Below are 12,489 nucleotides of genomic sequence, written 5' to 3'. Positions count from 1 at the left end.
CTTAAGACAAAGATATGAATGTGCTTGTGTTAGTCATTTCGTATGTGAACAAAATACAAGTGCTCAGGATAATTTGTCATTCATTTTTATTTAGAAATAATAGCTTTCCCACAGTGGCTGGCTTTAAACGGTTTCTTTTTTTGGACAATATTTCACCAGCTTTAGAAAATATTCTTTCACAAGGCACAGATGAAGCTGGGGTACAGAGAAATGCGAGTGCCAGTTTATATAAATTTGGGTAGGTATTTTTATGTGTCTCCCGGTACACTAATCGATTGTTCATTCTGTCGATGTTTGGTTCAGATAGGTACTTTGGGACCTCCAGGGTTGCATCAGCTAGGGCAGGGGTGCTCAAACATTTTGGATCGAAGATCTACTTTTCGATCAACTAACCTCCCGGGATCTACCCTTACCTGCACGCACGCGCACACGCACACGCGCACATGCACACGCACACGCACGCCCTGATGAGAAACGGCCTGAAACTGAGGCATGCGACGCACTTTTGCAGCCTGTTAACTATCGTAGCTCACACGTACTGTTTTAAAGTGCTTCCCTGGGCCCTCCTAGATTCCTATTCTTTGCTCGTGCCCTCAGTGAATTGTACACGAAGCAAACTCTGAATGAGAATAATGATGATAAAAGATAGAGTGCAACAGTTCTGATCACAAGCTGTAATTGCAGACTGCTGATAGCTAACAACTTCCGGTGACGTCATCACGCGCCACCATAAATTCAAGATTTACCTGCTTTGTTTTATTTGTATATATTTTTTGGGTGAAAATTAGACTGATAAGATGATTAGGGTGCAGTGTACATTAACACAAAAAATATTATTGACATGTACAAAGACACACAAATGGTTGTTTGGTTTTTTTTCTCCTCGACACTCCTCGGATCTACTTGGGACCTGTCTTAGATCTACCGGTAGATCAGGATCTACCTAATGGCCACCCCTGAGCTAGGGTGTTTGGGGTCCTGGTCCTCTGAACTGTGACATCCAAGCGTTGCCACAGTTTGCTCCCTATGATAGACTAGAGGGCTGTTCACACGGCAAGATTTGGTCCGGTGCTGCGCCGGGGCTGCCCCAGTAGAGCGTTCACACGTGCAAATTAGCTCCGGCGTAGCCCCGGAAAAGAGCTTATACCGGACCAAATTTGACCCACCTCCCTGAGGTGGGTCAAATATTTTCTCCGGAGCAAATGCTCGTTTGCTAAGCAGCACCGGTGTAAATTTGCACGTGTGAACGCAACTGGGTTACATTTGCTCCAGAGCAAATGCTTGTGAAGAGTACGTATGGCGAGAATGCGTTGCTTTCGTGCTCTGTCGGACTTCCGTAATGTGTTTGTTTCATAACGACACAAGACTTGGCTAGTAACATCTTTCCTTTTGTATGAGATTGGACTGTCTCTGAGTTGTTTGTTCCTTTGTTGTTTGTTCACAACGCCCCGCTCCCCATACAATTTATTTTGTGATTTCCTCTCTTGATTTTCTGTTTGGCGCATTAGTGTTTGCTTTTCTGAGTGTCATTGAAGTCATCGTTCATTTACGTTTTCTTGGGCAGTCACTCTCGAGCAGAAGGCACGGAGACCGAGAACGAGAAGGACGTGCCGGTCCAGTAGTCACTTGAGTTGTGTATATACAGTACGTTTTAAAAAGAACTAACACGACAGCTCGTTTGTTTTCTGTCGTTTTGCTCCGCTGCAGAAACTGCCGTGTGAATGCAAGTGGGGCAGCCCCGACACTGTGTCGCTCAGCGCTGCCACGCTCAGCGGCTTTGTACGTGTGAACGCTCCACACAATTTGCTGCGGTGCAAAATATATCGCAACAAAATATATCGGTGGAGCGCCGGAGCAAATGTGTGCCGTGTGAACGGCCCTAAACAGGCTGTCTGTGACATACAAGGCGTGCAGCAATACAAGTAATGTGTACTATTACCTTGACACACCGGCTGAGCTGCTTCTGATGTGTGCGCATGTGATGAAGTGGAGGTTGAGTTGTATTTTCTCATGACAACATCACATTCTGCGGTGAGTCACCGTAGTCTGTACTGTGTTTGCAATGCGCGCCAAACGGCGGACCACTCCCAAAGTGTTCAAGCGATTCAGCCGGCCGGCGAGGCTTCACACGTCATCAATTCCAGGTTTTGTCGAAATGTCGCGCGCCTCGACACAAGCTTCAGAGCCTTGGCCCATTTCGTCCCATCACTACTTATGAACCTCTCTATGTATTAAATTTTCTAGTTACGAAACGTCTCAACAGGAAAATATTGCCTCTTGTTACGAAGGAAATTTCAAGATACAAAAGGTAAAAATACAGCATGGGCTGCTACTCACAGTTCCCTGAACGCAACATACTTATAGCTGCTCTGCCATTGTCTATTACCTATCATCTTCCTGGCATCCCATTGGCAAAAAGGGACCTCTACCGTTTGTGTTCGAGTGTCGATAGATAGATATGTGTCTATGCAGCATCATCATCATTCGCCCCTGCGGCCATGACGCGTTCTGATAGTTTTCCGTAAATGTGAATCACCCAGAAAAAAAGTGTTCACCATTCTGGCGATCGCTCACTATGCTGATGTTTGCCTTGGACATTTTTGAAGGATTGTTAAAAGCCGACAAAAGCAAACGTCCTCGGATCAGTTCTTTACAAAACGGCAGGCAAAACCCACTACTGAACATGGACTAAAGAGGGCAAAAAAAACCGATGAGGACGTAGTTTAGTTAAATGACCATTTTTTATTTACTCTGTTCTTTGTTGTTGTTTTTTTACATTATGCACAATTCTCATTTATTGTACAATAATTGTTACATGAATTTGTTACATATTTCGATGCATCTTTATGCTTTAGGAAACATTTATGTCTGAATTTTTGGAGGGGAGGGGGCTTGGAACGAATTAGAGCAGGGGTAGGGAACTCCGGTTCATCGAGAGCCATATGTGATCACCTCATCAGCAAGCTGTGTTGAGGCAAGAACAATTGAATCAGGTGTGTTGGAGTAGGGAAAGACCAAAAAAACAGGCAAGATATGGCTCTCGCCATTTTAGAACTGGATATCTGAGAAGGATCAGGAGCCACCCCAATTGGATATGGACTGGTGTAACAAAAACAGGAAATGTTGTCCCACACTTATATAATTATAATAATCTCAAAACAATTTATTTCTACATACAGATTTATGAAGTGCGTCCATTGTTTTTGGTTTTTAGTAATACATTGAATAAACTTATAAAGGAAACAGATAATAAATAATAATAGAATGATGGTTTTCTTTTCTGAATTGACCTCGCTTTTTATGCACAGTTCAGTGCACGATGCTTGGGTGCTCAGTTTGTAATTATCATGTTTTATCAAAAAAAAAAAGATTGGATGCGGGTTTTGATTAATAAAGCAAACAAAAAAAAGCCATCCTTGTAATGATTATCTGAGACAAAATTTAGAACAAATTTACTGTGTGTTTTGTCATGATGATCGAGACCTTAGAACAGATTTTTTTTTTGTACATATACCAAAATATTGGCTGTTTGCTTGGTTTTGTGTTTTTATTGAGAAGTGTTTTGTTGAATTATGCTGGATATTGACGAATAAAACAACATACTTTGTATGGCACTTGCAGCAAAAAAAAACAAAGCAAAGCAAAAAAGACACACCATATTTTACGGAATATAAGTCGCTCCTGAGTATAAGTCGCACCAGCCATAAAATGCATTAAAAAAAACATGTATGCGCACTGTGGGGGGGAAATTGATTTGATAAAATCCAATACCAAGAACAGACAAGTCATCTTGAAAAGCAAATAAAAATAACAATAGAGAACAACAGTCTGAATAAGTGTACAATATGCTAATGTTACATGATGCATAAACAACGAACTGAGAACGTGCCTGGTAAGTTCACATAACATATTAATTCAGTCATACTTCATACTTAGAGTTCAGATAACTCGAGCATAAAGAACACGCTCACAAGTTTACCAAAGACATACTGGCAATATAAACGTACTTTTCCCATCTGTGTAAATTAATTTCAGTATGTTAATAATTTTATTTTGTGTGTACTGTACATTCTTGGATAATTATCAAGTTCAAGGCACCTTTATTGTCAAATGTGCTCTATGTGCAACATACAGCACAGATGAAATTTCTTCCTTCTCAACCACAGGAGAGAGAGGGGAGCCGCTGTGGGTGCCCGCGCCGCCATCAACAAAACAGTTAACATATAGTTAATCATACAACATAACACATAAGACACAGATAGTCATGCAATCTTTTTCTGCATACACTTTGTTGTTTGAAGCAGTTATATATGAAAGAGGATAAAATATCAGTTCCAATATTTATTTTTTTTTAATCATCTTGTTATGGACGCAAATATTTATCAAAGCCCAAAGGTGAGTTGAAACACTCAACATCATACCCGGCAGTGAAAGATCCTCATTCCAAGTTAACTTTACCATCTGTGGTTGCAAATTTCATACTTTCCCTTTAAAACATCAATGGCATTAATAAAACAATCACAAATTAAAAAAAAATTAAAAGTCAAACTGTCAAAGTAACTTGGCCTTTGGCTCTCTCAGAGCCGCTGCTGGAGGGACTGACGGTGTAGCCGAGGTTTTTAAATTGGAGAAAACCATTGTGAGGTTTATGGTGGTAAATTGACACTAAGAATACATCAGGAACAGGAAGACTCAGGAGGCAGGCATGGTTGTCTTTCTTGCAAGAGAGAGTGCACTAAAACATGTCTCGGTTCACAATCCCGGAGCAGCTCAGCTGGCTCTGCCATGTAAACTGTTACAGGTTCCAGGGCAACTCTGAAGAGACCGCTATTGTCTCCTTGCATTTATTGGAAGGATGTCCCTGATACGCGATCTTCTAATGGGTGTGGGGGAGTGTTCACATGTTTCAGAACAACAATAAGTCCTCCAAATGGGCATAGAATTAGAATACACATTTCCTGAGGTGGTCACATGGCTTCTGCTGGAGGTCGGTAGTCCGCGAACACAGCTGTGAATGTCCCTCACATTGTGTTCTGGAGTTGATGTGATCTTCTCACAAGCAACAGTCAATTTGATCGGAAGCCGTTAACAAAAGCTCTTCGCTTTTAATTCAACATTAAAAGTGAAGAAAAAAAAGTTTTAAAAAATTATTTATTTTTACTCTGAAACTGAAAATTAACAACAACAACAAAAAATGGAGTAGAAATGTCATGAGCATCCATACGCCAATATGTCCTCTGTCCTTCACTCTCCTGTAAACATGTTACATTTGTCCTTGTCTAAAACCATAAACCAATTTGACTGTTTTTTTTTGTTTTTTTTAATCATGTCTTTTGCTTCCTCCACCCAAAGTGGGGCTCATTCAAATGTGTTGTCTTTCCAGGTGGCGAGCGTAGTTGCGGAGTACATGAGTTGATCTGCGTCAGAAAAGGTACGGCAATGTGGTCCATCTGAAAGCCAAAACTGCATCTCCATAGTTCCTTCTCCATCATTATCATGTGTAATTTTTGGTTGTATCTGACAGTGAACATGTTCTTTCATGTTGATTATCCGTTTCCTCCTTGTGGTGTTTTCTTGTGCCATGTTTTGCTTGTCTTTGTGCTGAATGTGTTGCTTGTCTTTCTAAAGATCACGATAGGACAATGTGCAAATGCAACAATGGCTCGATATTCCTGGTTATTTGCAAAAATAAAATCAATAGTTTGATCAATTTTCTTCATTCCTTTTGTATAGTTAATCAGGAATTACATGTAAGATAATTGATTATCAAAAAAATGGGTGAACTCAAACAAAATCCTGCTCCCTTTTAAAATTAACCCAAATTAATGAGTGTGCCAACTAATATGCAGTTTAATGGTTTAATCTTAACATTTTTAAGTGCGATCTCTTATTAGTGTTTTTTTTTAAATGTTCTAAAAAAGAGAAAAAAAAGCTGAAGGCCTTTGGGGGAAATCCCTAATTGCTGCTAATGTGTATTATTCAACTCAAATATATATTTTTTTCAGAAATTACACAATTACCGTTATACACATTGAATGTTTTTAAATCATTTCACATTAAAAGGGGGCTTTCCATCATCATCTGTCCCCCCCCCCCCACGCCCCCATGCCCACACTTTTTTATGCATATGTGAAGTCTGAGTCAATGACATGATTTCAGGTTGACGTCTCTGCGGTACGTCATTTGCAATTTTTTTTTTGTAGACCAATGTTATTGTTTTGATCAAAATTGGCTGATATTTAGCTTTTTTGGGAATCGACTCTGTCATAATTTGAGTGATCTATCGCTGATGTCATTGATTGTACCCGTGCCGTAAGACATGAGAGAAAACATAACCTCATTCAATCCAGAGTCAGTGTAAACTGTTATCGTGTATCTGGGATTCCGAAAGCCACCCTATTTTTTGCCTTGGAAAAAGTCATAAAACCACTTTATTTGCACACAAAAAAGAACTAGCATATATATACTAGGGATGTGAATCTCAGCACTGAGGACGATTCGATACACATCTCGATGCACTACCAGCGATGCGATACTTAAACGATACATGGAATTTTCTGGCGACATGATGCGATACGTTTCACCGTCTTCACGATGCGATACGTTTCACCGTCTTCACGATGCGATACGACGCGATACACATTTAGTTCAAATCAATGCGTTCCGATACGATACAGTGCAATTTGTTGTGATATTGTGCAATTAAACATGATGCAAATACGCAAAGAAAAAAAGTTTTTAAAAAAGATGGAATTCAGTATGGTATTGCAAAAAGTAGACCACTTTATTCCTTATAAACAGTAGAACGTGTAAAACAATTTATTTAAGCCCTTTCACAATTGGGTTTTGTGCAAAGAAAATGTAAACAATTTGGCACATGAGACTCACAGCTGTTGCTGTCGTGTAAACACAAACAGACTACTCACTGAGTGTCTTGTATGAAATATCCATCTCCATAGGACAGAAAAAAAATACAATTGAAACAATGTGGCAGTCACAGCCTCAAAGCTGCTGTGTGTATTGTAGCGTACACAGACCACTCTCGCTAAGTGTCAAAATGAAATGTCCAAAAGAGTCATCCATATATAGTTTTTCCTTGCGCGGTCACAGTGAGCTGCAAGGGGACCCCCAAAATAAGAGGCGATTTTTTTCTGATCCTGACCTGGTTTGCCAAGAGTTTCTCCGGTGTCCAACGATGAACTGGACGGGGAGGCACGGGAAGTTGCCGGGAAACTTGTCGGTGATGTGGTGCCATCGTTTTAAGTGGTCTGCATATTTGTGGTGCTGCCGTTGTATGGCTTCGTAGTGTGACATTCTTTGCAAATTACGGCACTTTTATCAATCTTTCCGTCTTTCTTTTCGAAGCCGTAGTATTTCCAAACATAAGATCTGAATGTTGCGGAAGCATTAAATACAGTAGTTTCCTCGCTGCTGCTTTCGCTAGGTATTGGACTGTATGTGACGCATGGCTACCGTCCGTATTCAACACAAAACGCAAAACATTGATGGTGCATTTATTGCGCCTAGGAAAGGGCAGATAGGTGACGTTTAACATGAATAAAACAGCGCTTGAATCGGATTTTACCGATACCCACCAATGCATTGTGATGAATCTCGATTTCACCCGTCAATCGCGTCGTACCCAGTGAATGAGCCGATGCACTCGCATCGCGCACGTGCGCATCGATGTATCGATTAATATCGATTATTTTCCACACCCTTAATATATACAGTATATACATACCACACTCAACTAGTATATGTGCTACTTATTTATTTTCAACCTCTCTCTAGTTTAAAATAATTCATCACTCAGCCTATTACATGAACTTTCGGCTACGCACCTTTAGCCGATCACAGACTCAACCAGCAGGTAGACGTGTTGTTTGAACAAACACGGCCATTGCTTTGTTGTTGACAAGACACATTAAATATTTGCTGAACAAGGATACGAAATCTCGCAATGCGACTACATATAGAGTCAATACAATTTATCTACATAGATCAGAGGTGTCAAACTCTTTTTTTTGTCATTGGCCATGCCATAGCTACGGTTTCCTACAGAGGGCCGTTACAACTATGAACCCAAATTCATGTAGAACCGTCTCATATTACGCGTAGGCTACACGACAAATTAATGAATAACTAGTTTTGAAATCGGAGGCCAATAAAATATTATAGTATATATAAATTGCTCCATGTACAGCACTTTGTATGCAGCGATGGCTTTTCAGAAGTGCTCTATAAATGCAATTGAATTGAATTTAATTAATTTTAAAAAAGTGGGATTGGGAACAAAAATGCTTGCAATATCTCAACATTTTTAAAAGTGAAGACAATTTGCAATTTTGGTATTTCAGCAAGAAATATGAAGTGGATGCACATATTTTGCTTCGGAGAGTCATATAAAATGATGTGCTTGGCCAGATATGGCCCCCATGGGTTGAGTTTGACCCCTGTTACACAGATAGTACAGCTACACCTCAACCAACTTTGAGATTGTGCTATTTCGTCACATACACAGCGCAAACACGGCAAGTAAAAAATGGACAAACAATGAAGGAGAAAAATAATTGTGGCAGTCTGTGGGCACTGGGACTTGTACAACCAGCTTCTTATATGGGCCAAAAAGGAGCAGGCGTATTCTACCTGGTGTAGCTGCTAGGTGTATGGACTTGTTTATAGCTGTTGAACCAAGATAGCAATAGTTTTAGCAAAAGCCCCAGCCACCCGAATGAATAAAACATCACAATTGAAGTTTTTGCTGTAGTAGTGACATAGAAGATGGCAACAGACTGTACGCCATGTTTGAAGCATTCAAGTTGTATTGATTCCAAGATGTACATTCTTTTTTGTTGTTCTATTAAATTGCTTTGTTTTTATAGTTTAGTTTTGATGGTTTTGGGTCTGTTTAATTCAGTGCATTGGCATCATGCTTAAGCGTCCCCTCTGAACATGCGTGGGAGTGTGTACAGCAGTGCTGGTGAGAGTGCTTAGGCCTGCCTGGAGAGAATGTGGGTGTCTATGATTGTGAAATGTTTTTTTTCCCCTCATTTTGATGTTCAACATGGCAACGGTCTCCAAGCAGACAAGAAAAAATGGAGGAAGCACAATAGAAATATGTAACAAAGAAACACAAGTACAAAGGCTGACAAAACGATCTGAGCCTAGATTCAGTTCATTTAGTTTGCCTTAAACCTCCTGCGTGATTACCGTGTTTAGTTGTGTGCAGTGTTTGAAACTCACCAGGAAATGATCAATATTTGATCTCTTTAAGTTTAAAGTTCCTTCTGACAGTTCATTATCACGACAATGAGCCTTTTTCAGAAAAAAAAAGAATTATTCTCCAAACGATTGGAAGAGTGAGGCAACTTTATTTGTTTTTGCTGAAGACTGTAAACATTTGGATTTAACCTCAAACGAAGAACACTAAGAAATCAGAATATTTTTTTTTTAAGCAAAGAAAAATGCATTAACTAGTACAGTGGTACCTCTACTTACGAATGTCTCTTTATACAAAATTTTCAAATTTCAAACACCTCAATTATTGCCTCTTGTTACGAAAGAAATTTCAAGATACGAAAGGTAAAAATTTGGTATGGTCTGTTTCCTGAACGCATCATACTTACAGCTGCTCTGCCATTGGCTATTACTGAGCATCTTCCTGGCATCCCATTGGCTAAGAGGGACCTCTACCGCATGCGTCTATGCACAGACACATATCTGTCTATCTACACACAGATAGACAGATATGTGTCTATGCAGCATCAACGTCATTCACTCCTTGGACCATGAGGCGTTGTGGGAGTTTTACGTAATGTGAATCCCCAGAAAAAAGCATTCACCAGAAGGGCGATCGCTCACCATGCTGATGTTTGCCTTGGACATTTTTGAAGGATTGTTAAAAGCCGACAAAAAAAACGTCTTTGGATCAGTTCTTTACAAAACGCCAGGCAAAAAACAATTCTGAGAGAGAACATAAACTAAACAGAGCAAAAAATCATCATGCTGTGATTATTTCAGGCCGGCTCAGTCTGTCCGAGTCATCAGTGACAGCTAACCAGTTTCTCAAATCTAATTACGGTACTGTTACTATGTCACATGCAGGTGCTGCATAAGCAGACATTCCTCCTACAGACATTTTCCCATATGGCTTTTATTTCACACTTTGTGTCTGCACTTGCGTGGAGCGTAGTAAGCCCAATTTCAACGCCGATCGACTGTCGCAGACGACTGACAAACTGGGCCCACGCATGTAGGCCGGCCTGAGCACAATGACTGAGAGACTGACCTGCCCACCACTGCATTTTCATCATATTTTTCCACTTATTGCCATTGATCAGTGAGTCATTATGTCACCATGGCCGCTCCACTGGAAAATGTTTGGCTCTGCCCCTGATTATGTAATCATTTAGTTTTTTTTTTTTTTACTCTTCACATGCAGGAAAGGTTCTGATTACTGAGGTAATATCTTTGTGCTATGGTTCCTCATAAAAAGTCAATCAGGTACTATTTGAATGCAGAAAGACGTGTTGTTTCATGTTGATGTGCAATAGATGTTTCCTTGTCGTGACTTTGTACATGCCCACTCAAACAAAGCGCATGATTGGTTCCCGGCGGGACATCGACCAATGAGAGCACAAGTGGATTTATCCCATTGACTGCTTGCGCATCATCGCCAGTCTGTTGACTGTATCGCATACTGTATCATAAAGTAATACTACTACACATACCATATTTTCCGCACTATAGGGCGCACCAAAAAGTCTTCAATTTTCTTAAAAGCTCACCGAGTGAGTCTTTTGTATATTCGTTACGGTAATTCGTTGACTCCAAGATGGCTCCTTCCTGGAGACATGCTTCCAATGTTCTAACTTGCTGTTGGTTCAGTGAACGCTACTTTATTAAATACGTTTGTGTTGTAGCTCCGAAATAAGGAGAGCTGTGGTGTTAATTTTTTAAAACAGACTCAACAAATACAGGTACATCTTTCTGTCTCCGTGCCTTATTCCGTTCGACTCGAGAGGCGTTCAAGACCGCCTCCGAAAAACGGAAACTAACGATTACTTCAATGAAACTACAAAAATTGAAAATAATACATCAAAACTGAAAAGCAAGTAAGGATATCTCAAAATAAATTCTATAGCCTCCCCCCCTTACAAATTTATATTGGGATTTCATAATTTGTAAATACACAACAAAGGAATAAATAACTATGACTGACATCTTGTATTATTTTGACTTCAAGATGGCGCCGCGAGAGTGGCTGCCTTTCCAGCAGCTCCTATTTTGTTCTTCTACTTCAGACTTTAATGGTTTTCACAGTCTGAGAAAATACAGGTACTGTATGTCTTTGTCCGTCTCCGTGCCTTCTCTTCCATTCCACTCGAGAGGCGTTCACGGCTGCCTCTGAAAAACTAATTAATTATTACTTCAATGAAACTACGAAGAAAATCAAGCAAGGAAATAACAAAATAAATTCTGTAGGTGGCATATACAATTTATTTTGTGATTTCCTCGCTTGATTTTCTGTTTTGGTGCGTTTCATTTAAGTACAGTAATAGTTAATTTACATTTTTCAGAGGCGGTCATGAACACCTCTCAAGTTGAACGGACGCCTCTCGAGTTAAATGGAAGGAGCGTACCACCATCCAGTGGAGGCATTGTAGATTGCGCCTTTTAATGTGAAGCGTCTAATGTATGGGAAAAAAAACGTACAAAATAGCCATTCATTGAAGGTGCGCCTCATAATCCAGTGTATCTTTTAGTGAGGAAAATACGGTAATGTAGTTTTGTGTTCGCGATAACTTTTTTTGATTCATTAAGTTGCCCTCCAACTCCTTGCCCCTGCCGAAGCAATTCAGCCCGCTTGTCAACAGGGACACATTGCTTCAATGGCGGCAGCGGGGATTTGGTTCGCAGCCTTGACCTTTCCCGGTCCGTTCAGCTGTTTTTTGTTTTCAAGACACACAAGGAAGCCATGACCCTGACAGCCAAGGTGAAGGCTGAAGAGATAGCCGAAATTGTAAGATCGTTTTTTTTTCATGAAAAAAAAGACCATTGTCTGATAAAAAAATAAACCCTAAACCTACCTATTTTACATACAACATAGCGCAACCCATGACCATGTTTTTCTCCAAGATCAAAAACCTCAGCTACACCGTCCAGCTACAGCAAATACTACTTGGCGGTTTTTCACTTTTCGCTGGGGGGTGTCTGGTACCAATTAACCACGAAAAATGAGGGATTACTGTCTCACAATAATTTTGACCCATTGAAAGTCTCAGAATTTTGGCCTGGGCGAGAAGTTGGTGGATATTTTTAACTGAAATTTGTCAGCCTGTCAGAGAAGGTGGTCCCTGAGTAGAAGACGAAAGAGTCAAGGAGAATGTCACGAAAAAAAAAATTATAGTGTTTTACTTTAATTTGAGGTTGATTTTTGAGCTGGTTATTTTTGGCAATATCACACAAACCAGCATTTTCTCTGGA

General features: G+C 40.1%; 1 protein-coding gene across 4 annotated transcripts in view; it reads left to right on the top strand.

Annotated features, from left to right (window-relative positions):
* syt14a (synaptotagmin XIVa) overlaps positions 1 to 12,489 on the top strand; it is a 68,130-nt gene that overhangs the window by 25,918 nt on the left and 29,723 nt on the right. For 3 of the 4 annotated variants that reach the window (XM_052085757.1, XM_052085755.1, XM_052085756.1), the window contains exon 2: positions 5,384 to 5,431. The exons of the other annotated variant lie outside the window; for it this stretch is intronic. In XM_052085757.1, the coding sequence (XP_051941717.1) occupies positions 5,384 to 5,431 (48 nt within the window). The remainder of the gene's footprint in view (positions 1 to 5,383; positions 5,432 to 12,489) is intronic. 4 annotated transcript variants of the gene reach the window in all.

This window comes from Hippocampus zosterae, chromosome 14 (assembly GCF_025434085.1).
Source record: "Hippocampus zosterae strain Florida chromosome 14, ASM2543408v3, whole genome shotgun sequence".
NCBI lineage: Eukaryota > Metazoa > Chordata > Actinopteri > Syngnathiformes > Syngnathidae > Hippocampus > Hippocampus zosterae.
This window is presented reverse-complemented; position numbering and strand designations above follow the sequence as displayed.